The sequence below is a fragment of the Salvelinus alpinus genome, chromosome 28 (genome assembly GCF_045679555.1).
Source record: "Salvelinus alpinus chromosome 28, SLU_Salpinus.1, whole genome shotgun sequence".
In the NCBI taxonomy this organism is placed as follows: Eukaryota; Metazoa; Chordata; class Actinopteri; order Salmoniformes; family Salmonidae; genus Salvelinus; species Salvelinus alpinus.
The window spans coordinates 38,835,875-38,860,521 of record NC_092113.1 but is presented as its reverse complement, the minus strand read 5'-3'; the positions used below and the strand labels follow the sequence as shown (position 1 = coordinate 38,860,521).

General features: G+C 41.1%; 1 protein-coding gene across 3 annotated transcripts in view; it reads left to right on the top strand.

Moving 5' to 3' along the window:
* Positions 1-10,844: 10,844 nt before the first annotated feature.
* lhfpl5b (LHFPL tetraspan subfamily member 5b) overlaps positions 10,845-24,647 on the top strand; it is a 17,272-nt gene continuing 3,469 nt past the window's right edge. Inside the window, exons 1-2 of one of the 3 annotated variants that reach the window (XM_071373097.1) lie at positions 10,845-11,249; positions 11,367-11,489. In XM_071373097.1, the coding sequence (XP_071229198.1) occupies positions 11,213-11,249; positions 11,367-11,489 (160 nt within the window). In that variant the 5' untranslated portion in view covers positions 10,845-11,212. Of the gene's footprint in view, positions 11,490-13,956; positions 14,128-24,647 lie in introns of all 3 variants that reach the window. The other 2 variants (XM_071373096.1, XM_071373094.1) reach the window with 2 other exon arrangements.

Below are 24,647 nucleotides of genomic sequence, written 5' to 3'. Positions count from 1 at the left end.
ACGGAGCGATCCCCCAGAGTGTGGTTACGGAGCGCGATCCCCCAGAGTGTGGTTACGGAGCGATCCCCCAGAGTGTGGTTACGGAGCGACCCCCCAGAGTGAGGTTACGGAGCGATTCCCCCAGAGTGTGGTTACGGAGCGATTCCCCCAGAGTGTGGTTACGGAGCGATTCCCCCAGAGTGTGGTTACGGAGCGATTCCCCCAGAGTGAGGTTAAGGAGCGATCCCCCAGAGTGAGGTTAAGGAGCGATCCCCCAGAGTGAGGTTAAGGAGCGATCCCCCAGAGTGAGGTTAAGGAGCGATCCCCCAGAGTGAGGTTAAGGAGCGATCCCCCAGAGTGAGGTTAAGGAGCGATCCCCCAGAGTGAGGTTAAGGAGCGATCCCCCAGAGTGAGGTTACGGAGCGATCCCCCAGAGTGTGGTTACGGAGCGACCCCCCAGAGTGTGGTTACGGAGCGATCCCCCAGAGTGTGGTTACGGAGCGATTCCCCCAGAGTGTGGCTACGGAGCGATTCCCCAGAGTGTGGTTACGGAGCGATCCCCCAGAGTGTGGTTACGGAGCGATCCCCCAGAGTGTGGTTACGGAGCGATTCCCCCAGAGTGTGGCTACGGAGCGATCCCCCAGAGTGTGGTTACGGAGCGATTCCCCCAGAGTGTGGCTACGGAGCGATTCCCCAGAGTGTGGCTACGGAGCGATCCCCCAGAGTGTGGTTACGGAGCGCGATCCCCCAGAGTGTGGTTAAGGAGCGCGATCCCCCAGAGTGTGGCTACGGAGCGCGATCCCCCAGAGTGTGGTTACGGAGCGCGATCCCCCAGAGTGTGGTTACGGAGCGATTCCCCCAGAGTGTGGCTACGGAGCGATTCCCCAGAGTGTGGCTACGGAGCGATCCCCCAGAGTGTGGTTACGGAGCGCGATCCCCCAGAGTGTGGTTACGGAGCGCGATCCCCCAGAGTGTGGTTACGGAGCGCGATCCCCCAGAGTGTGGTTACGGAGCGCGATCCCCCAGAGTGTGGCTACGGAGCGCGATCCCCCAGAGTGTGGTTACGGAGCGATCCCCCAGAGTGAGGTTACGGAGCGATCCCCCAGAGTGTGGTTACGGAGCGATTCCCCCAGAGTGTGGTTAAGGAGCGCGATCCCCCAGAGTGTGGCTACGGAGCGCGATCCCCCAGAGTGTGGTTACGGAGCGATCCCCCAGAGTGTGGTTAAGGAGCGATCCCCCAGAGTGTGGTTACGGAGCGCGATCCCCCAGAGTGTGGTTACGGAGCGATCCCCCAGAGTGTGGCTACGGAGCGCGATCCCCCAGAGTGTGGCTACGGAGCGATCCCCCAGAGTGTGGCTACGGAGCGCGATCCCCCAGAGTGTGGTTACGGAGCGCGATCCCCCAGAGTGTGGTTACGGAGCGCGATCCCCCAGAGTGTGGCTACGGAGCGCGATCCCCCAGAGTGTGGTTACGGAGCGCGATCCCCCAGAGTGTGGCTACGGAGCGATCCCCCAGAGTGAGGTTACGGAGCGATCCCCCAGAGTGTGGTTACGGAGCGATTCCCCCAGAGTGTGGTTAAGGAGCGCGATCCCCCAGAGTGTGGTTAAGGAGCGATCCCCCAGAGTGTGGTTAAGGAGCGATCCCCCAGAGTGAGGTTACGGAGCGATCCCCCAGAGTGTGGTTAAGGAGCGATCCCCCAGAGTGTGGTTACGGAGCGCGATCCCCCAGAGTGTGGTTACGGAGCGATCCCCCAGAGTGTGGCTACGGAGCGCGATCCCCCAGAGTGTGGCTACGGAGCGATCCCCCAGAGTGTGGCTACGGAGCGATCCCCCAGAGTGTGGTTAAGGAGCGCGATCCCCCAGAGTGTGGCTACGGAGCGCGATCCCCCAGAGTGTGGTTACGGAGCGATCCCCCAGAGTGAGGTTACGGAGCGCGATCCCCCAGAGTGTGGTTACGGAGCGATCCCCCAGAGTGTGGCTACGGAGCGCGATCCCCCAGAGTGTGGCTACGGAGCGATCCCCCAGAGTGTGGCTACGGAGCGATCCCCCAGAGTGTGGCTACGGAGCGATCCCCCAGAGTGTGGCTACGGAGCGATCCCCCAGAGTGGTTTAGACAGTTGACACATACACACCATAGTGTCATAGTGGTTGAAATAATATCAGTATAAAAATGAAAATAGGGAGAATGGTGATTTGAATGCCTTAAAAGATAGAGAGCCATAGAAAGAGTCTGTTCTAATTCTGAGCAGCATCTTTCTCTATACTGTATGTACTGTGAAGGGTGAAGACTAAACTTATCATAAGGCAATGTTTTTCACTTCTGGCCGTGGTCCGATTGTGTTTGTTTAATGTCCTTGCTGTTTGTATCATTTCTATCCATAGCTATTTCCTCTATAACATTAGAGTGATGTGACTGATTTACAGTCAAATATAAACAAATATGTTTATCAGACTTAAATGAATGCATCCATTTCACTGGTGTCATATGCAAATCTGTTTAGGAAGAGCAGATATTTCATCTTTGAAATGTGTTAACAAAAGTAACTTGATTTATGAGCCAATTTAAAACCCTATTCAACCAGGCCAAGGCATCAGCATTGTGATCACGGTTAAACCCCAAGCAGACAGCAAACACGGAAGGATGAATTTATATGGCACTTAGCAGCCACTTTTATCTAAAGCGACGACATCCGACTGAGCTACACAGGTGAATATATCAATCAACATTTAATGGTTTAATGTCCCAATGCATCCATTGATGCCCAAGCAAGGAAAGATTTGGATGGATGACTTGGGTTTGAAGAATCAGAATTTATAGAATAGTTTCATTTCTCCACTCAAGTGGAGATCCTTTGTTGCTGTCTGTGTGTGTGAGTGTGAGTGTGTGAGTGAGAGAGAGAGAGAGAGAGAGAGAGAGAGAGAGAGAGAGAGAGAGAGAGAGAGAGAGAGAGAGAGAGAGAGGATTTCTTCATACCCATTGAGTATAATAACCTTTCCTCTCTGTCAGTCAGTGTGATCACTAGTCACAGTTGAATGTGTGGGTTGAAAGAGATGTTTTTATTCAATGTTTTATTTAACCAGGAAGTCACCTACGTGCTGGTTCCCAGTTGAAGCTTGTCTCAGTTGTTGTTGGGCTCCTTGGCGTTGGGGTCTTCACAGATGCTGTTGACCATGTAGTGGTACATCCTTGCTCTCTGTACATTTCTTTTAGATTAGTATAACCATGGTGTCCTGTGCACCATAAAGCATAGGCCTGCTAAGCTGAGGCATTGTCTCGGGTAGCCAGTGCAGCTCTTATTAAGGGCAGGGTTAGACCTACTCATCCCGCTTGTGTTGTAACTGATCCACCTCAGTTACAATTCATCATCCTTTGACCTCCTCCTCCTCACAAAAGACCCATCTGAGCCACGGCACAAATATGACTGACAGGGTTTGAACAAAGGTCTTCTGCACATCATAAGAGCACATTAGCCCGCTAAACCAAAGCACTATAGCCAATGCAACTCTTAAGGTATCAGGCAAGGTTACTCATCATGCCAACAACTAACCAGAAAATAAGTCATTCAGTTAACATGCACATGCGATGAGTAACTTTGCCTGAAACCAGAAAAATTGCATTTGCTCCCCGAACTAAATTACGTAGACTTACACTTAACAGGCTAATATGTTCTACTAGTGTACAGGACACCAGGTTCAAACCCTGTCGGTTAGACTGATCTAAATCAATACACAGACAGGGTGACATAGCTAGGTTGTACCACTGCATGGTGGTGTTGTGTTTCTCTCCTGGAGCATGCCTCCAGCAAGCAATTTGCACACACTTCCAAAATATGAAAATGAAAAGAGAAGATGCTAAATTGGGCAGTTGGAAAAATGAAAACAGACAATTTCCATTTAACTTTGCTCAGTGCATTTATCGTTCACTGTTTACCATTTACCATTTACTGTTAACCATTTACCGTTAACCATTTACCATTTACTGTTAACCATTTACCATTTACTGTTTACCATTTACTGTTTACCATTTACTGTTTACCATTTACTGTTTACCATTTACTGTTTACCATTTACCATTTACTGTTTACCATTTACTGTTTACCATTTACTGTTTACCATTTACTGTTTACCATTTACTGTTAGCCATTTACTGTTAGCCATTTACTGTTAGCCATTTACCATTTACTGTTAGCCATTTACCATTTACTGTTAGCCATTTACCATTTACTGTTAGCCATTTACTGTTAGCCATTTACTGTTAGCCATTTACTGTTAGCCATTTACCATTTACTGGTAACCATTTACCATTTACTTTTAACCATTTACCATTTACTGTTAGCCATTTACTGTTAGCCATTTACTGTTAGCCATTTACTGTTAGCCATTTACTGTTTACCATTTACTGTTAGCCATTTACTGGTAACCATTTACTGTTTACCATTTACTGTTAGCCATTTACTGTTTACCATTTACTGTTAGCCATTTACTGGTAACCATTTACCATTTACTGGTAACCATTTACCATTTACTGTTAACCATTTACCATTTACTGTTAACAATTTACAATTTACTGTTAACCATTTATAATTTACTGTTAACCATTTACTGTTAATCATTTACCATTTACCAAATACTGTTAACCATTTACTATTTACTGTTAACCATTTACTGTTAACCATTTACCATTTACTGTTAACCATTTACCAATTACCCATTTACCATTTACTGTTAACCATTTACCATTTACTGTTAACCATTTACCATTTACCCATTTACCATTTACTGTTAACTATTTACCATTTACTGTTTACCATTTACTGTTAACCATTTACCATTTACTGTTTACCATTTACTGTTAGCCATTTACTGTTAGCCATTTACCATTTACTGTTAGTCATTTACTGTTAGCCATTTACCATTTACTGTTAGCCATTTACCATTTACTGTTAGCCATTTACTGTTAACCATTTACCATTTACTGTTAGCCATTTACTGTTAGCCATTTACCATTTACTGTTAGTCATTTACTGTTAGCCATTTACCATTTACTGTTAGCCATTTACCATTTACTGTTAGCCATTTACTGTTAGCCATTTACTGTTTAACATTTACTGTTTAACATTTACTGTTAACCATTTACCATTTACTGTTAACCATTTACCATTTACTGTTAACAATTTACCATTTACTGTTAACAATTTACCATTTACTGTTAACAATTTACTGTTAACCATTTACAATTTACTGTTAACCATTTATAATTTACAGTTAACCATTTACTGTTAATCATTTACCATTTACCAAATACTGTTAACCATTTACTATTTACTGTTAACCATTTACCATTTACTGTTAACCATTTACAATTTACTGTTAACCATTTACCATTTACCCATTTACCATTTACTGTTAACTATTTACCATTTACTGGTAACCATTTACCATTTACTGTTAACCATTTACCATTTCCTGTTAACCATTTACCATTTCCTGTTAACCATTTACCATTTACTGTTAACCATTGACCATTTACTGTTAACCATTGACCATTTACTGTTTACTGTTAACCATTGACCATTTACTGTTAACCATTGACCATTTACTGTTTACTGTTAACCATTGACCATTTACTGTTAACCATTGACCATTTACTGTTAACCATTGACCATTTACTGTTAACCATTGACCATTTACTGTTTACCATTTACTGTTTACCATTTACCATTTACTGTAACCATTTACCATTGTAAATAAGAATTTGTTCTTAACTGACTTGCATAGTTAAATTTTAAAAAAATAGAGAGAGCAAAATTCTACAATCCCTGTCCTCAGTAGCAGAGGCATTGCTGGTTCTGTCCACTGGAGGGTACTGTTGACCATATATTGTTTTACATGGGTTTATACATTAGTCCCACATAACACTCACATGATGACCAAAATGGCTCCGTGCTCATGTGAGTTTGTCTATCCCCATCAGACGCGGTCAGGACATGCAGGTTAAAATATCAATTCAACTGAAATGTACATGGTCATTTTTTGTTGTTGTTGCAGGATCTTTGTAGAACATTGACCAGTTGTGGTTCACACAAAACCGTGTGTTCTCTGATCCAACAATTAAACCACAGATAAAAAGGGGAACCCTCGTTTCTAGTAATCTCTCCTCTTTAAGTCTTCTTCTTCTGTGAATTGTATATGGCGGTTGACGACCCACTTTAAGTTCTATTTTAGAACCAAATTCTATTTTAGAGACAATTGACACTTACATGCAACTTCTGCTATCAGAATAAGAAGATGGCATTGAAAAGACAGGTCTAGATTCACTAAAGTTGCTTTGTGGTTTGATTGTGTTCAGATCTGGCTGACTACTTCAGGTGTATGGATTTCTCCTCAGTCTGAGGAGTCGCAAATCAGGCTACCGAAATCACATACAGTGGGCGAAGTCATCAGCATTCCTCACACTAGTCTCCAGAAAACGTGTGTTTTGTGCCCCAGAGGCACCTCATAAATGTTATCATAAATGTCTCATATTTAGAAATAAAAATGTATTGTTTGGCTAGAGTTATGCTAACCCGTTTGCGATCCCTTTAGCGTTGCTTGCTAGCTTGCTGGCTTGCTACAGAGGTTAGCTGGCTAGTTCTCCTAAAGTAGTTAGCTACTGCCATCAGTTGTTGTGTTATTATCATATTTTGCCTATTCCACCATTTGTGGAATAAAAACTGGCATTTGATTATAGCGCAGGGAAAGGAAATCCGGACACATTTATGTAGGTGTAGATGCATGACCGTTCGGGAATTCCATGATCGGAACTCGATGATGAATTCTAAAGCTGCATGAACTGTCAAGTCTAGACACGGCCTATGAGCATTCTGCGCTGTGCTCTTGCAGTCATCTTTGCAGGACGGACACTCATGGGGAGAGTAGCAACAGTGCTGAAATTTCTCAATTTATAGACAGTTTGTCTTACCGTGGACTGACTTTTAGAGGTACTTTTGTAACCCTTTCCAGCTTTATGCAAGGCAACAATTCTTAATCTTAGGTCTTCTGAGATCTCTTTTGTTTGAGGTATGGTTCACTTCAGGCAATGCTTCTTGTGAATAGCAAACTCAAATTTTGTGAGTGTTTTTAATGGGGTAGGGCAGCTCTAACCAGAATCTCCAATCTCGTCTCGTTGATTTGACCCCAGGTTAGTTGACCCTGACTCCAATTAGCTTTTGGAGAAGTCATTAGCCTAGTGGTTCACATACTTTTCCCAACCACCTCTGTGAATGTTTAAATGATGTATCCAATATAGACAAGAAAAATACAATTTCTGTGTGGTATTAGTTTAAGCACACTGTGTTTGTCTATTGTTGTGACGTAGATGAAGATCAGATCAAATTTGATGTAAAATTTATGCAGAAATCCAGGTATTTCCAAAGGGTTCACATGCTTTTTCTTGCCACTGTAGTTTTGTGCCATCAAAAAAAAGGGCTTAAACATGTGTCCAAAAAAACACTTATTCCTTATGACTTATTTCTGGACTGTCTGTTTTGCCATTTATGAATGTATTATTCAATGTGCTTCTATGGGCCATAGTAGTAAAGGCCTAAATCTATATTTTATCACATAGTTTTTTAAATATTTGTTTTATACATACAGGGGTCCTACAATTCAAAATCAAATAGCTTAAAAACAATTCCATATGTTAGTTTAGTTGAACAATAGTAAATGTATCGTTAATCCCTGTCATTTTGGTTACATTAATTTATGTAAGTGCATTTATTAATCACAGTCATTTACCTTTCTCATTCTCAGAGTGGAAACGTTGTTTGCAGAGTTCACAACCTGGCTACACTTGGGAGAAACACGATTTTTGGTTTATTCCATAACCATCATTTACGAGTTTTATATAAATAAATAAAAATGTTACTTGTTTGTTGTGCTCCATGTGAACAATGAGCATGTGTCTGTTTGTTCTGTCCTGTTAATGTTGAGGGAGCCTGGGCATACATAGAAGTATCTTCTGCTCTGCAGAATGTAGGAAAGTCAACTCAGTCAGTTTTTTTAGTATCCATTGCGAATGATAATATAGCCTATTAAAACTATAGTTCCTCACAGTAGGTTATTTAAAATATATTTCCTACAATCTCCCCCTTGATAATCAACTAGCCTCGGTGTGAAAGAGCATAAAATATAATGATCTGATGATCCCATATAACCAGTTGGAAATGTTTTCAAATACCTGAACACTTTTCCCTTGGGCAAAAACAGCCGTCTGTCCCGAGCTCAGTGGCACGGGAAACTCTGAGGCCCTGGAATAGGCTAGTTGATAAGATGTTGATAAGGCTAGTTGATAGGCTAGTTGATAAGATGTTGATAAGGCTAGTTGATAAGATGTTGATAAGGCTAGTTGATAGGCTAGTTGATAAGGCTAGTTGATAAGATGTTGATACGGCTAGTTGATAAGATGTTGATACGGCTAGTTGATAAGATGTTGATAAGGCAAGATGTTGATAAGGCTAGTTGATAAGATGTTGAAAAGGCTAGTTGATAAAATGTTGATAAGGCTAGTTGATAAGATGTTGATAAGGCTAGTTGATAAGATGTTGATAAGGCTAGTTGATAGGCTAGTTAATAAGATGTTGATAAGGCTAGTTGATAAGATGTTGATAAGGCTAGTTGATAAGGCAAGATGTTGATAAGGCTAGTTGATAAGGCTAGTTGATAAGGCTAGTTGATAAGATGTTGAAAAGGCTAGTTGATAAGATGTTGATAAGGCTAGTTGATAGGCTAGTTGATAAGATGTTGATAAGGCTAGTTGATAGGCTAGTTGATAAGATGTTGATAAGGCTAGTTGATATGCTAGTTGATAAGGCTAGTTGATAGGTTAGTTGATAAGATGTTGATAAGGCTAGTTGATAGGCTAGTTGATAAGGCTAGTTGATAAGATGTTGATAAGGCTAGTTGATAAGATGTTGATAAGGCTAGTTGATAGGCTAGTTGATAAGGCTAATTGATAAGGCTAGTTGAAAATATGTTGAAAAGGCTAGTTGATAGGCTAGTTGATAAGATGTTGATAAGGCTAGTTGATAGGCTAGTTGGTAAGATGTTGATAAGGCTAGTTGATAGGCTAGTTAATAAGATGTTGATAAGGCTAGTTGATAAGATGTTGATAAGGCTAGTTGATAAGATGTTGATAAGGCTAGTTGATAAGATGTTGATAAGGCTAGTTGATAAGATGTTGATAAGGCTAGTTGATAAGGCAAGATGATAGGCTAGTTGATAAGATGTTGATAAGGCTAGTTGATATGCTAGTTGATAAGATGTTGATAAGGCTAGTTGATAAGATGTTGATAGGCTAGTTGATAAGATGTTGATAAGGCTAGTTGATAAGATGTTGATAGGCTCGTTTATAAGATGTTGATAAGGCTAGTTGATAAGATGTTGATAAGGCTAGTTGATAAGATGTTGATGTTGATATTTATCAGCTTTTAATATTTTATTTAATTAGCCAAAAAACAATTGTCGGCTAATGGAAACCATGGGCCAGAGCTATATAATGTTTCTACAGTATTTATCTATGGAAACCATGGGCCAGAGCTATATAATGTTTCTACAGTATTTAAGCTTTAGAAACCATGGGCCAGAGCTATATAATGTTTATACAGTATTTATCTCTAGAAACCATGGGCCAGAGCTATATAATGTTTCTACAGTATTTATCTTTAGAAACCATGGGCCAGAGCTATATAATGTTTCTACAGTATTTATCTCTAGAAACCATGGGCCAGAGCTATATAATGTTTCTACAGTATTTATCTCTAGAAACCATGGGCCAGACCTATATAATGTTTCTATAGTATTTAGTTTTAGAAACCATGGGCCAGAGCTATATAATGTTTCTATAGTATTTCGTTTTAGAAACCATGGGCCAGAGCTATATAATGTTTCTACAGTATTTATCTCTAGAAACCATGGGCCAGAGCTATATAATGTTTCTATAGTATTTAGTTTTAGAAACCATGGGCCAGAGCTATATAATGTTTCTATAGTATTTAGTTTTAGAAACCATGGGCCAGAGCTATATAATGTTTCTACAGTATTTAGATATGCCTTGTGCCTGTATCGTGTGTCTCCAATGTGACATGCCAGAAAACTCTGTACATTTACACCAGGGGAGAACGACTGCCCCCTCTCATTGAAGCAAGTTCAAGGCCGACCGTGGTACTGCAGAAAACAGGATAGGGAATGGGGAAATGGCCATCTTCGTGGTGAATCTTCACTTGAAACGATTATTTTAAAATTGCACACAGAAAAGTTCTAAGGATAATTTAGTTGCTGTCGGAAGTTCAACTTGAGTTACTCAATTAGAGGGGGCAGCACTGAGAATTTACATCCTGGAGTACCTCAAACTGCGCGTTTTATGTCTCCATGAGATGCCATCTTAACCGATTTCATTTGGCTTTAATGCGCTATTAAGTCTTCAAATGGAAATGAATGGTGTCACGTGATTGATGGCTTTGTACTTAAATGTTACCCAGAAACGATATGATATTGAGATAAAAACGGCTGCATTGGACATTTAATATTGTAACAAAGCTATATTTGTGTTATTAAAAACGACTACTTTTTGCGTTTGTGAACAATGTTGAAGTTATTACATCACATTGAAGAATTGTCCCGTTAGTCAACAGCCTTATAAATAAATCAAATGATTAACACGTAGTTAGATGTATCTGGTTCCACTAAGCAACGTGCTCCATCACTCCTAACGCCTCTCATCTCCTTACCTTGAATAATTCAACATATCACACCATTACTTGCACGGTTTGTTTCCAACACCTTAGGAGACACACCAACTCTTATCAAGTAGGATCTGTCGGCTGCTACAGAGCACTGATCTTCTCACGGACTTCAAGGCGAAGTAAAACAAAGACAATGACCTGAGCGCTCAGTAGGTCTTGTATTAGAAAATATTTGTTTTGTGGACTTAAATCTTCCTTTTATACATTCAATTATAATTTTATATGACAAGTTAATCTGGATCCTTGGAAGTGTCTGGCAGACGAACAAACGGAGCGTTCACTGAAAACAAGTTGGCATTGAAGAGAAACTTAAACGGACAGTAACTGACAGTAAGTGCTGAGAAGTATCTCACCTGAAAGCTTCATGCTCATACTCTCTGGTGACTCGAGAAGAGTTATCTGCGCATCTTCCACGTCTTCACCCTCAACGCCATCTATTTGCTCGTCAACAAGATGTCAACAACAGAGAAAGTCGAGACCAAATCAAAAAGTGAGAAAATGCTCCCTGCACAGGAGGCGGCCAAAATCTATCACACCAACTACGTCAGGAACGCGCGAGCCGTCGGCGTCCTGTGGGCGATATTCACCATCTGTTTTTCCATCATAGAAATGGTGGTGTTCATCCAACCGTACTGGATCGGGGACAGCGTCAACACCCCGCAGGCCGGATACTTCGGCCTGTTTCACTACTGTATCGGCAACGCGCTGACCTCTGAGCTCATCTGTAAAGGCAAGGGTCAATCTGCAGTTACTACATCTATTTTTGGACATAAAAATAAGTGATATGAACCCGATGATTCTTGAATATAATTTATGAGCTTAGTTAAGCTTAGTATTTACATCCACTGGTATTTTCATTTTTTATTTAGGCTGCCCTCTGCTCTGCTCCTCAACTATTGTACCTCATCAGAACCCAAACTATAAGATTGTTTTACTCCAAATGTTTGTAAACAAAGTACATGTAATCAATCACTGTATAGCCTCAAAGTATGGTTACAAATATTATTTTGATATCATGGATGGTCAGTCCTTGCATCCATAGCTCTGTCTATACATTTGAGAGTGTTAAAATTTCTCCAGTCCCATCCCGCCGATTTTTACAGAAACAGTGCCAGGGAGTCGCTTTGTAATTGTTTCAACAGCTGATTGCCCCTTTAAAGGGTCACTTTACACAATAACTATCTTTTAGTATTTTGGTCCCGTGTGGCTCAGTTGGTAGAGCATGGCGCTTGCAACGCCAGGGTTGTGGGTTCATTCCCCACGGGGGGACCAGGATGAATATGTATGAACTTTCCAATTTTGTAAGTCGCTCTGGATAAGAGCGTCAGCTAAATGACTTAAATGTAAATGTAAATGTTGTTCATTAGTCCACCGTTGACACAATGTCAGCAGTTCATTCTTCAGTACAGAGTAAAAACTGTGATGAGAATGAAAAAACACTTCCCTTTGAACCATTGTAATAATCACTAAACTGCTTAATGGGCGTAGTATGACTGCCCTCTGCTCCAGCCTCTCCAACCCACAGAGATCCTATACTAATAGTAGTATGACTGCCCTCTGCTCCAGCCTCTCCAACCCACAGAGATCCTATACTAATAGTAGTATGACTGCCCTCTGCTCCAGCCTCTCCAACCCACAGAGATGCTATACTAATAGTAGTATGACTGCCCTCTGCTCCAGCCTCTCCAACCCACAGAGATGCTATACTAATAGTAGTATGACTGCCCTCTGCTCCAGCCTCTCCAACCCACAGAGATCCTATACTAATAGTAGTATGACTGCCCTCTGCTCCAGCCTCTCCAACCCACAGAGATCCTATACTAATAGTAGTATGGCTGCCCTCTGCTCCAGCCTCTCCAACCCACAGAGATCCTATACTAATAGTAGTATGACTGCCCTCTGCTCCAGCCTCTCCAACCCACAGAGATCCTATACTAATAGTAGTATGACTGCCCTCTGCTCCAGCCTCTCCAACCCACAGAGATCCTATACTAATAGTAGTATGACTGCCCTCTGCTCCAGCCTCTCCAACCCACAGAGATGCTATACTAATAGTAGTATGACTGCCCTCTGCTCCAGCCTCTCCAACCCACAGAGATGCTATACTAATAGTAGTATGACTGCCCTCTGCTCCAGCCTCTCCAACCCACAGAGATCCTATACTAATAGTAGTATGACTGCCCTCTGCTCCAGCCTCTCCAACCCACAGAGATCCTATACTAATAGTAGTATGACTGCCCTCTGCTCCAGCCTCTCTAACCCACAGAGATCCTATACTAATAGTAGTATGACTGCCCTCTGCTCCAGCCTCTCCAACCCACAGAGATCCTATACTAATAGTAGTATGACTGCCCTCTGCTCCAGCCTCTCCAACCCACAGAGATCCTATACTAATAGTAGTATGACTGCCCTCTGCTCCAGCCTCTCCAACCCACAGAGATGCTATACTAATAGTAGTATGACTGCCCTCTGCTCCAGCCTCTCCAACCCACAGAGATCCTATACTAATAGTAGTATGGCTGCCCTCTGCTCCAGCCTCTCTAACCCACAGAGATCCTATACTAATAGTAGTATGACTGCCCTCTGCTCCAGCCTCTCCAGCCCACAGAGATCCTATACTAATAGTAGTATGACTGCCCTCTGCTCCAGCCTCTCCAACCCACAGAGATCCTATACGAATAGTAGTATGACTGCCCTCTGCTCCAGCCTCTCCAACCTACAGAGATCCTATACTAATAGTAGTATGACTGCCCTCTGCTCCAGCCTCTCCAATCCACAGAGATCCTATACTAATAGTAGTATGACTGCCCTCTGCTCCAGCCTCTCCAACCCACAGAGATCCTATACTAATAGTAGTATGACTGCCCTCTGCTCCAGCCTCTCCAACCTACAGAGATCCTATACTAATAGTAGTATGACTGCCCTCTGCTCCAGCCTCTCTAACCCACAGAGATCCTATAATAATAGTAGTATGACTGCCCTCTGCTCCAGCCTCTCCAACCCACAGAGATCCTATACTAATAATATGATGTCATCCTCTGCTCCAACCTCTCTGTATGTGCAGCCTATTCTGTGTGTCTTTCGGAGGGGTTTGAATAACGCAGAAGACAATTTTTCATTGGACATCAGAGATCATTGCAGTAATCTTCTTCTCTTCCTCCCCCTCAACCTGCTCCTCCTCCTCCTCCTTCATAAAGGAAGTGCCTTGGACTTTGCGTCCATCCCGTCCCCAGCCTTTAGAACAGCCCTCTTCTTCGTGGGTACATCCATGCTGCTGATAGTGGGCTGTATGGTCTGTTTCACTCTGTTCTGGTTTTGCAACACCGGGAGCGTCTACAAGATCTGTGGGTGGATGCAGTTTGCATCAGGTGAGATTAGAAGACATTCTCTAACCTAACTAGCCTGTACATTTTAATGTATATTGTATTCAAAATGCCCTTGCTGGTCCACCTCTTTATCTAGCCTCTAGGCAACCTTGGCTCACAAACAGTCATACGGTATGTACAGTAATACCGGCCCCTGGTTGTAGTTGTCATCCCCGTTGTCCAGGAGAGGTGACAAACCTATCGTGTATAGTCAGTGACTCCCCAGTGACATCTCTCCTCTTTCAGAGGTGGCTTGGGTCCAGTGCTATTGTCAGCAGATGACAACAACTCTGTGGACGCCAGCCCGAAGGGATTCTGTTTGAGTCCAGATTCTGACACCTACGTTCACGCCTACCTTCAAGGTGTAGATGGATTACATGTGACATGATACATGTAATGTTTTGTCTCTTAGTACAAGTCTATATCTATACGGAAGGCTCCGTACGTACTCAGGTTTTACAACGGATGTACAAGGCTTTTGACACAACAGTTATGATATCTCAGGTATTATTGGCACAACCATTGTGGATAGTCTGTCTGTCTGTCTGTCTGTCTGTCTGTCTGTCTGTCTGTCTGCCTGCCTGCCTGCCTGCCTGCCTGCCTGCCTGCCTGCCTGCCTGCCTCCCTGCCTGCCTGCCTGTCTGTCTGTCTGTCTGTCTGTCTGTCTGTCTGTCTGTCTGTCTGTCTGTCTGTCTGTCTGTCTGTCTGCCTGCCTGCCTGCCTGCCTGCCTGCCTGTCTGTCTGTCTGTCTGTCTGTCTGTCCCACAAACAGTCATACAGTACATATCCACGCAATCATTCACTGTATTGCTATACATTCACCTCCATATGTATTCAGACAGTAAATTGTAAATGTGTCTCTATACTCCAGCATTTTGGATTTGAGATCAAATGTTTCATATGAGGCGACAGTACAGAATGTCACCTTTTATTTTGAGGATTTTTTTCATACATATCTGTTAAATCCTTTAGAAATAAAAACACTTTATGTATCTAGTCCCCCCCCCTATTTGAAGAAGTCATAAGTATTTGGACAAATTCACTTACAGTGTAATAAAGTAGTCAAAAGAGTAGTATTTGGTTCCATATTCCTTGTACTTAATGATTACATCAAGCGTGTGACTCCACAAATGTGGATGCATTTGCAGTTTATTTTGGTTGTGTTTCAGATTACATTCTGCCCAATAGGAACATTTGATCTCAAATTCAAAATGTTGGAGTATGGAAACAAATTAAAATGTTTAGCTTTACTGACCAAATACATATGGACGTCTCCAAGGCCAGTGTATATCCTTGGTCTGTCCCCAGCCATCCTGATGGGCTGTATGATCTACCCTGACGGCTAAGAAGCTCCCTGTCTGCGTATCTGACTGTCTAACCCACGTGTCAAACTCATTCAAGCCATCCCGCGGGTCTTTTGAGTAAAAAAACAACATATATATACAATACTGTTCAAAAGTTTGGGGTCACTTAGAAATGTCCTTGTTATTTAAAGAAAAGCATTTTTTTTTGTCCATTAAAATAACATAAAATTGATCAGAAATACAGTGTAGACTTTGTTAATGTTGTAAATGACTATGGTAGCTGGAAACAGATGATTTTTAAAATGGAATATATACATAGGCGTACAGAGGCCCATTATCAGCAACCATCACTCCTGTGTTCCAATGGCATGTTGTGTTAGCTAATCCAAGTTTATCATTTAAAAGGCTAATTGATCATTAGAAACCCCTTTTGTAATTATGTTAGCACAGCTGAAAACTGTTGTTCTGATTAAAGAAGCAATAAAACGGGCCTTCTTTAGACTAGTTGAGTATCTGGAGCATCAGCATTTGTGGGTTCATTTACAGGCTCAAAATGGCCAGAAACAAAGAACTTTCTTCTGAAACTCATCAGTCTATTCTTGTTCTGAGAAATGAAGGCTATTCCATGTGAGAAATTTCCAAGAAACTGAAGATCTCGTACAACGCTGTGTACTACTCCCTTCACAGAACAGCGCAAACTGGCTCTAACCAGAATAGAAAGAGGGGTGGGAGGCCCCGGTGCACAACTGAGCAAGAGGACAAGTACATTAGAGTGTCTAGTTTGAGAAACAGACGCCTCACAAGTAGAGGTCGACTGATTAATCAGCATGGCCGATTAATTAGGGCCGATTTCAAGTTTTCATAACAATTGGTAATCAGCATTTTTGGGTGCCGATTATGTCCAATTACATTGCATTCCACGAGGAAACTGCGTGGCAGGCTGACCACCTGTTACACGAGTGCAGCAAGGAGGTAAGGTAAGTTGCTAGTTAGCATTAAACTTATCTTATAAAAAACAATCTTCACATAATCACTAGTTAACTACACATGGTTGATGATATTACTAGGTTAACCAGCTTGTCCTGCGTTGCATATAGTCAATGCGGTGCCTGTTAATTTATCATCGAATCACAGCCTACTTCGCCAAACGGGGGATGAGTTAACAAAAGCACAATCGTTGCACAAATGTACCTAACCATTAACATCAATGCCTTTCTTAATATCAATACACAGAAGTATGTTTTTTAAACCTGCATATTTAGTTAAAATAAATTAATGTTAGCAGGCAATATTAACTCGGGAAATTGTGTCACTTCTCTTGCGTTCATTGCACACAGAGTCAGGGTATATGCAACCGTTTGGGCCTCCTGGCTTGTTGCGAACTATTTTGCTAGAATTTTACATAATTATGACATAACATTGAAGGTTGTGCAATATTTAGAATTAGGGATGCCACCCGCTAGATATAATATGGAACGGTTCCGTATTTCACTGAAAGAATAAATGTTTTGTTTTCAAAATGATAGTTTCCGGATTTGACCATATTAATGACCTAAGGCTTGTTTTTCTGTGTTTATTATAATATAGTTAAGTCTATGATTTGATATTTGATAGAGCAGTCTGACTGAGTGGTGGTAGGCAGCAGCAGGCTCGTAAGCATTCATTCAAACTTTACTGCGTTTGCCAGCAGCTCTCAGCAATGCTTGAAGCACAGCTCTTAATGACTTCAAGCCTATCAACTCCCGAGATTAGGCTGGCAATACTATAGTGCCTATAAGAACATCCAATAGTCAAAGGTATATGAAATACAAATGGTATTTAGAGAATTAGTGGACTCGTCATAATTCCTATAATAACTACAACCTAAAACTTCTTAACTGGGAATATTGAAGAACTGGGAATATTGAACCACCAGCTTTCATATGTTCTGAGCAAGGAACTTAAATGTTAGCTTTTTTACATGGCACATATTGCACTTTTACTTTCTTCTCCAACACTGTGTTTGTGCATTATGTAAACCAAATTGAGCATGTTTCATTATTTATTTGAGACTAAATAGATTTATTTATGTATTATATTAAGTTAAAATAAGTGTTCATTCAGTGTTGTTGTAATTATCATTATTACACTCTAATGTCCTCTTGCTCAGTTGTGCACCGGGGCCTCACACTCCTCTTTCTATTCTGGTTAGAGCCAGTTTGCGCTGTTCTGAGAAAGGAGTAGTACACAGCGTTGTACGAGATCCTCAGTTTCTTGGAAATTTCTCACATGGAATAGCCTTCATTTCTCAGAACAAGAATAGACTGACGAATTTCAGAAGAAAGGTCTTTGTTTCTGGACATTTTGAGCCTGTAATCGAACCCACAAATGCTGATGCTCCACATACTCAACTAGTCTAAAAAAGGCCAGTTTATTGCTTTATTGCATTTCTAAGTGACCCCACACTTTTGAACGGTAGTGTGTATACAGTACCAGTCAAAGGTTTGGACACACCTACTCATTCAAGGGATTTTTAAAATATTTTTTACTATTTTCTACATTATAGAATAATAGTGAAGACATCAACACTATGAATTAACACGTATGGAATCATGTAGTAACCAAAAAAGTGTCAAACAAATCAAACTTTATGTTAGATTCTTCAAAGTAGCCACCCTTTTCCTTGACAACAGCTTTGCACACTCTTGGCATTCTCTCAACAAGCTTCATGAGGAATGCTTTTCCAACAGTCTTGAAGGAGTTCCCACACATGCTGAGCACTTGTTGGCTGCTTTTCCTTCACTCTGCGTTCAAACTCATCCCAAACGATCTCAATTGGGTTGAAGGCGGGTGATTGTGGAGTCCAGGCCATCTGATGCAGCACTCCATCACTCTCCTTCTTGGTCAAATAGCCCTCACACAGCCTGGAGGTGTGTTGGGTCATTGTCCTGTTGAAAAACAAAATGATAGTCCCACTAAGCACAAACCAGATGGGATGGTGTATCGCGGCAGAATGCTGTTGTAGCCATGCTGGTTAAGTGTGCCTTGAATTCTAAATAAATCACAGACAGTGTCACCAGCAAAGCACCCACCATTACACCTCCTCCTCCATGCTTCATGGTGGAAACCACACATGCGGAGATCATCTGTTCACCTACTCTGCGTCTCACATAGACACTGCGGTTGGAACCAAAAATCTCAAATTTGGACTCATCAGACCAAAGGACAGATTTCCACCGGTCTAATGTCCATTGCTCGTGTTTCAAGCAAGTCTATTCTTATTTGTGTCCTTTAGTAGTGGTTTCTTTGCAGCAATTCAAGGCCTGATTCTCGCAGTCTCCTCTGAACAGTTGATCTTGATAACAGTCATTTATAGTCTCTTCACTCTGTCCATCTTGATAACAGTCATTTATAGTCTCTTCACTCTGTCCAGCTTGATAACAGTCATCTACAGTCTCTTCACTCTGTCCATCTTGATAACAGTCATTTATAGTCTCTACACTCTGTCCAGCTTGATAACAGTCATCTATAGTCTCTTCACTCTGTCCAGCTTGATAACAGTCATCTATAGTCTCTTCACTCTGTCCAGCTAGATAACAGTCATTTATAGTCTCTTCACTCTGTCCAGCTAGATAACAGTCATCTATAGTCTCTACACTCTGTCCAGCTAGATAACAGTCATTTATAGTCTCTACACTCTGTCCAGCTAGATAACAGTCATCTATAGTCTCTACACTCTGTCCAGCTAGATAACAGTCATTTATAGTCTCTACACTCTGTCCAGCTAGATAACAGTCATCTATAGTCTCTACACTCTGTCCAGCTTGATAACAGTCATCTATAGTCTCTTCACTCTGTCCAGCTAGATAACAGTCATTTATAGTCTCTTCACTCTGTCCATCTTGATAACAGTCATTTATAGTCTCTTCACTCTGTCCATCTTGATAACAGTCATTTATAGTCTCTTCACTCTGTCCATCTTGATAACAGTCATCTATAGTCTCTTCACTCTGTCCATCTTGATAACAGTCATTTATAGTCTCTTCACTCTGTCCATCTTGATAACAGTCATTTATAGTCTCTTCACTCTGTCCAGCTTGATAACAGTCATCTATAGTCTCTTCACTCTGTCCAGCTTGATAACAGTCATCTATAGTCTCTTCACTCTGTCCAGCTTGATAACAGTCATTTATAGTCTCTTCACTCTGTCCATCTTGATAACAGTCATCTATAGTCTCTTCACTCTGTCCAGCTAGATAACAGTCATTTATAGTCTCTTCACTCTGTCCAGCTAGATAACAGTAATTTATAGTCTCTTCACTCTGTCCATCTTGATAACAGTCATTTATAGTCTCTTCACTCTGTCCAGCTTGATAACAGTCATCTATAGTCTCTTCACTCTGTCCATCTTGATAACAGTCATTTATAGTCTCTTCACTCTGTCCATCTTGATAACAGTCATCTATAGTCTCTTCACTCTGTCCAGCTAGATAACAGTCATTTATAGTCTCTTCACTCTGTCCAGCTAGATAACAGTCATTTATAGTCTCTACACTCTGTCCATCTTGATAACAGTCATTTATAGTCTCTTCACTCTGTCCATCTTGATAACAGTCATTTATAGTCTCTTCACTCTGTCCAGCTAGATAACAGTCATTTATAGTCTCTACACTCTGTCCATCTTGATAACAGTCATTTATAGTCTCTTCACTCTGTCCATCTTGATAACAGTCATCTATAGTCTCTTCACTCTGTCCAGCTAGATAACAGTCATTTATAGTCTCTTCACTCTGTCCAGCTAGATAACAGTCATTTATAGTCTCTACACTCTGTCCATCTTGATAACAGTCATTTATAGTCTCTTCACTCTGTCCATCTTGATAACAGTCATTTATAGTCTCTTCACTCTGTCCAGCTAGATAACAGTCATTTATAGTCTCTACACTCTGTCCATCTTGATAACAGTCATTTATAGTCTCTTCACTCTGTCCATCTTGATAACAGTCATCTATAGTCTCTTCACTCTGTCCAGCTAGATAACAGTCATTTATAGTCTCTTCACTCTGTCCAGCTAGATAACAGTCATTTATAGTCTCTACACTCTGTCCATCTTGATAACAGTCATTTATAGTCTCTTCACTCTGTCCATCTTGATAACAGTCATTTATAGTCTCTTCACTCTGTCCAGCTAGATAACAGTCATTTATAGTCTCTTCACTCTGTCCAGCTAGATAACAGTCATTTATAGTCTCTACACTCTGTCCATCTTGATAACAGTCATTTATAGTCTCTTCACTCTGTCCATCTTGATAACAGTCATTTATAGTCTCTACACTCTGTCCATCTTGATAACAGTCATTTATAGTCTCTTCACTCTGTCCATCTTGATAACAGTCATCTATAGTCTCTACACTCTGTCCATCTTGATAACAGTCATCTATAGTCTCTTCACTCTGTCCAGCTTGATAACAGTCATTTATAGTCTCTTCACTCTGTCCAGCTAGATAACAGTCATTTACAGTCTCTTCACTCTGTCCAGCTAGATAACAGTCATCTATAGTCTCTTCACTCTGTCCAGCTTGATAACAGTCATCTATAGTCTCTTCACTCTGTCCAGCTAGATAACAGTCATCTATAGTCTCTTCACTCTGTCCAGCTTGATAACAGTCATCTATAGTCTCTACACTCTGTCCAGCTAGATAACAGTCATCTATAGTCTCTACACTCTGTCCATCTTGATAACAGTCATCTATAGTCTCTTCACTCTGTCCATCTTGATAACAGTCATCTATAGTCTCTTCACTCTGTCCATCTTGATAACAGTCATCTATAGTCTCTTCACTCTGTCTAGCTAGATAACAGTCATCTATAGTCTCTTCACTCTGTCCAGCTAGATAACAGTCATCTATAGTCTCTTCACTCTGTCCATCTTGATAACAGTCATCTATAGTCTCTACACTCTGTCCAGCTTGATAACAGTCATTTATAGTCTCTTCACTCTGTCCAGCTAGATAACAGTCATCTATAGTCTCTTCACTCTGTCCAGCTTGTTAACAGTCATCTATAGTCTCTTCACTCTGTCCATCTTGATAACAGTCATCTATAGTCTCTTCACTCTGTCCATCTTGATAACAGTCATCTATAGTCTCTACACTCTGTCCAGCTAGATAACAGTCATCTATAGTCTCTTCACTCTGTCCATCTTGATAACAGTCATCTATAGTCTCTTCACTCTGTCCAGCTTGATAACAGTCATCTATAGTCTCTTCACTCTGTCTAGCTTGATAACAGTCATCTATAGTCTCTTCACTCTGTCCAGCTTGATAACAGTCATCTATAGTCTCTTCACTCTGTCCAGCTTGATAACAGTCATCTATAGTCTCTTCACTCTGTCCATCTTGATAACAGTCATCTATAGTCTCTTCACTCTGTCCATCTTGATAACAGTCATCTATAGTCTCTTCACTCTGTCCATCTTGATAACAGTCATTTATAGTCTCTTCACTCTGTCCAGCTAGATAACAGTCATTTATAGTCTCTTCACTCTGTCCATCTTGATAACAGTCATCTATAGTCTCTTCACTCTGTCCATCTTGATAACAGTCATCTATAGTCTCTTCACTCTGTCTAGCTAGATAACAGTCATCTATAGTCTCTACACTCTGTCCAGCTAGATAACAGTCATTTATAGTCTCTACACTCTGTCCAGCTAGATAACAGTCATCTATAGTCTCTTCACTCTGTCCATCTTGATAACAGTCATTTATAGTCTCTTCACTCTGTCTAGCTAGATAACAGTCATCTATAGTCTCTACACTCTGTCCAGCTTGATAACAGTCATCTATAGTCTCTTCACTCTGTCCATCTTGATAACAGTCATTTATAGTCTCTTCACTCTGTCCATCTTGATAACAGTCATTTATAGTCTCTACACTCTGTCCAGCTTGATAACAGTCATCTATAGTCTCTTCACTCTGTCCATCTTGATAACAGTCATTTATAGTCTCTTCACTCTGTCCATCTTGATAACAGTCATTTATAGTCTCTTCACTCTGTCCATCTTGATAACAGTCATCTATAGTCTCTTCACTCTGTCCATCTTGATAACAGTCATTTATAGTCTCTTCACTCTGTCCAGCTTGATAACAGTCATTTATAGTCTCTTCACTCTGTCCATCTTGATAACAGTCATCTATAGTCTCTTCACTCTGTCCATCTTGATAACAGTCATTTATAGTCTCTTCACTCTGTCCATCTTGATAACAGTCATTTATAGTCTCTTCACTCTGTCCATCTTGATAACAGTCATTTATAGTCTCTTCACTCTGTCCATCTTGATAACAGTCATCTATAGTCTCTTCACTCTGTCCATCTTGATAACAGTCATTTATAGTCTCTTCACTCTGTCCAGCTTGATAACAGTCATCTATAGTCTCTTCACTCTGTCCAGCTAGATAACAGTCATTTATAGTCTCTTCACTCTGTCCAGCTTGATAACAGTCATCTATAGTCTCTACACTCTGTCCATCTTGATAACAGTCATTTATAGTCTCTTCACTCTGTCCATCTTGATAACAGTCATTTATAGTCTCTTCACTCTGTCCATCTTGATAACAGTCATTTATAGTCTCTTCACTCTGTCCATCTTGATAACAGTCATCTATAGTCTCTTCACTCTGTCCATCTTGATAACAGTCATTTATAGTCTCTTCACTCTGTCCAGCTTGATAACAGTCATTTATAGTCTCTACACTCTGTCCAGCTAGATAACAGTCATTATAGTCTCTTCACTCTGTCCATCTTGATAACAGTCATCTATTGTCTCTTCACTCTGTCCAGCTTGATAACAGTCATCTATAGTCTCTTCACTCTGTCCAGCTTGATAACAGTCATCTATAGTCTCTACACTCTGTCCAGCTTGATAACAGTCATCTATAGTCTCTACACTCTGTCCAGCTTGATAACAGTCATCTATAGTCTCTACACTCTGTCCAGCTAGATAACAGTCATCTATAGTCTCTTCACTCTGTCCAGTTTGATAACAGTCATTATAGTCTCTTCACTCTGTCCAGCTAGATAACAGTCATCTATAGTCTCTTCACTCTGTCCAGCTTGATAACAGTCATCTATAGTCTCTACACTCTGTCCATCTTGATAACAGTCATTTATAGTCTCTACACTCTGTCCATCTTGATAACAGTCATTTATAGTCTCTTCACTCTGTCCAGCTTGATAACAGTCATTTATAGTCTCTTCACTCTGTCCAGCTAGATAACAGTCATTTATAGTCTCTACACTCTGTCCAGCTTGATAACAGTCATTTATAGTCTCTTCACTCTGTCCAGCTAGATAACAGTCATCTATAGTCTCTACACTCTGTCCATCTTGATAACAGTCATTTATAGTCTCTTCACTCTGTCCAGCTTGATAACAGTCATTTATAGTCTCTTCACTCTGTCCAGCTAGATAACAGTCATTTATAGTCTCTACACTCTGTCCAGCTTGATAACAGTCATTTATAGTCTCTTCACTCTGTCCAGCTAGATAACAGTCATCTATAGTCTCTACACTCTGTCCATCTTGATAACAGTCATTTATAGTCTCTTCACTCTGTCCAGCTTGATAACAGTCATCTATAGTCTCTACACTCTGTCCAGCTAGATAACAGTCATCTATAGTCTCTTCACTCTGTCCAGCTTGATAACAGTCATTTATAGTCTCTTCACTCTGTCCAGCTAGATAACAGTCATCTATAGTCTCTACACTCTGTCCAGCTTGATAACAGTCATCTATAGTCTCTACACTCTGTCCAGCTAGATAACAGTCATCTACAGTCTCTACACTCTGTCCAGCTAGATAACAGTCATCTATAGTCTCTACACTCTGTCCAGCTTGATAACAGTCATCTATAGTCTCTTCACTCTGTCCAGCTAGATAACAGTCATTTATAGTCTCTTCACTCTGTCCATCTTGATAACAGTCATTTATAGTCTCTTCACTCTGTCCATCTTGATAACAGTCATTTATAGTCTCTTCACTCTGTCCATCTTGCTAACAGTCATTTATAGTCTCTTCACTCTGTCCAGCTTGATGACAGTCATTTATAGTCTCTTCACTCTGTCCATCTTGATAACAGTCATTTATAGTCTCTTCACTCTGTCCATCTTGATAACAGTCATTTAGTCTCTACACTCTGTCCATCTTGATAACAGTCATTTATAGTCTCTTCACTTTGTCCAT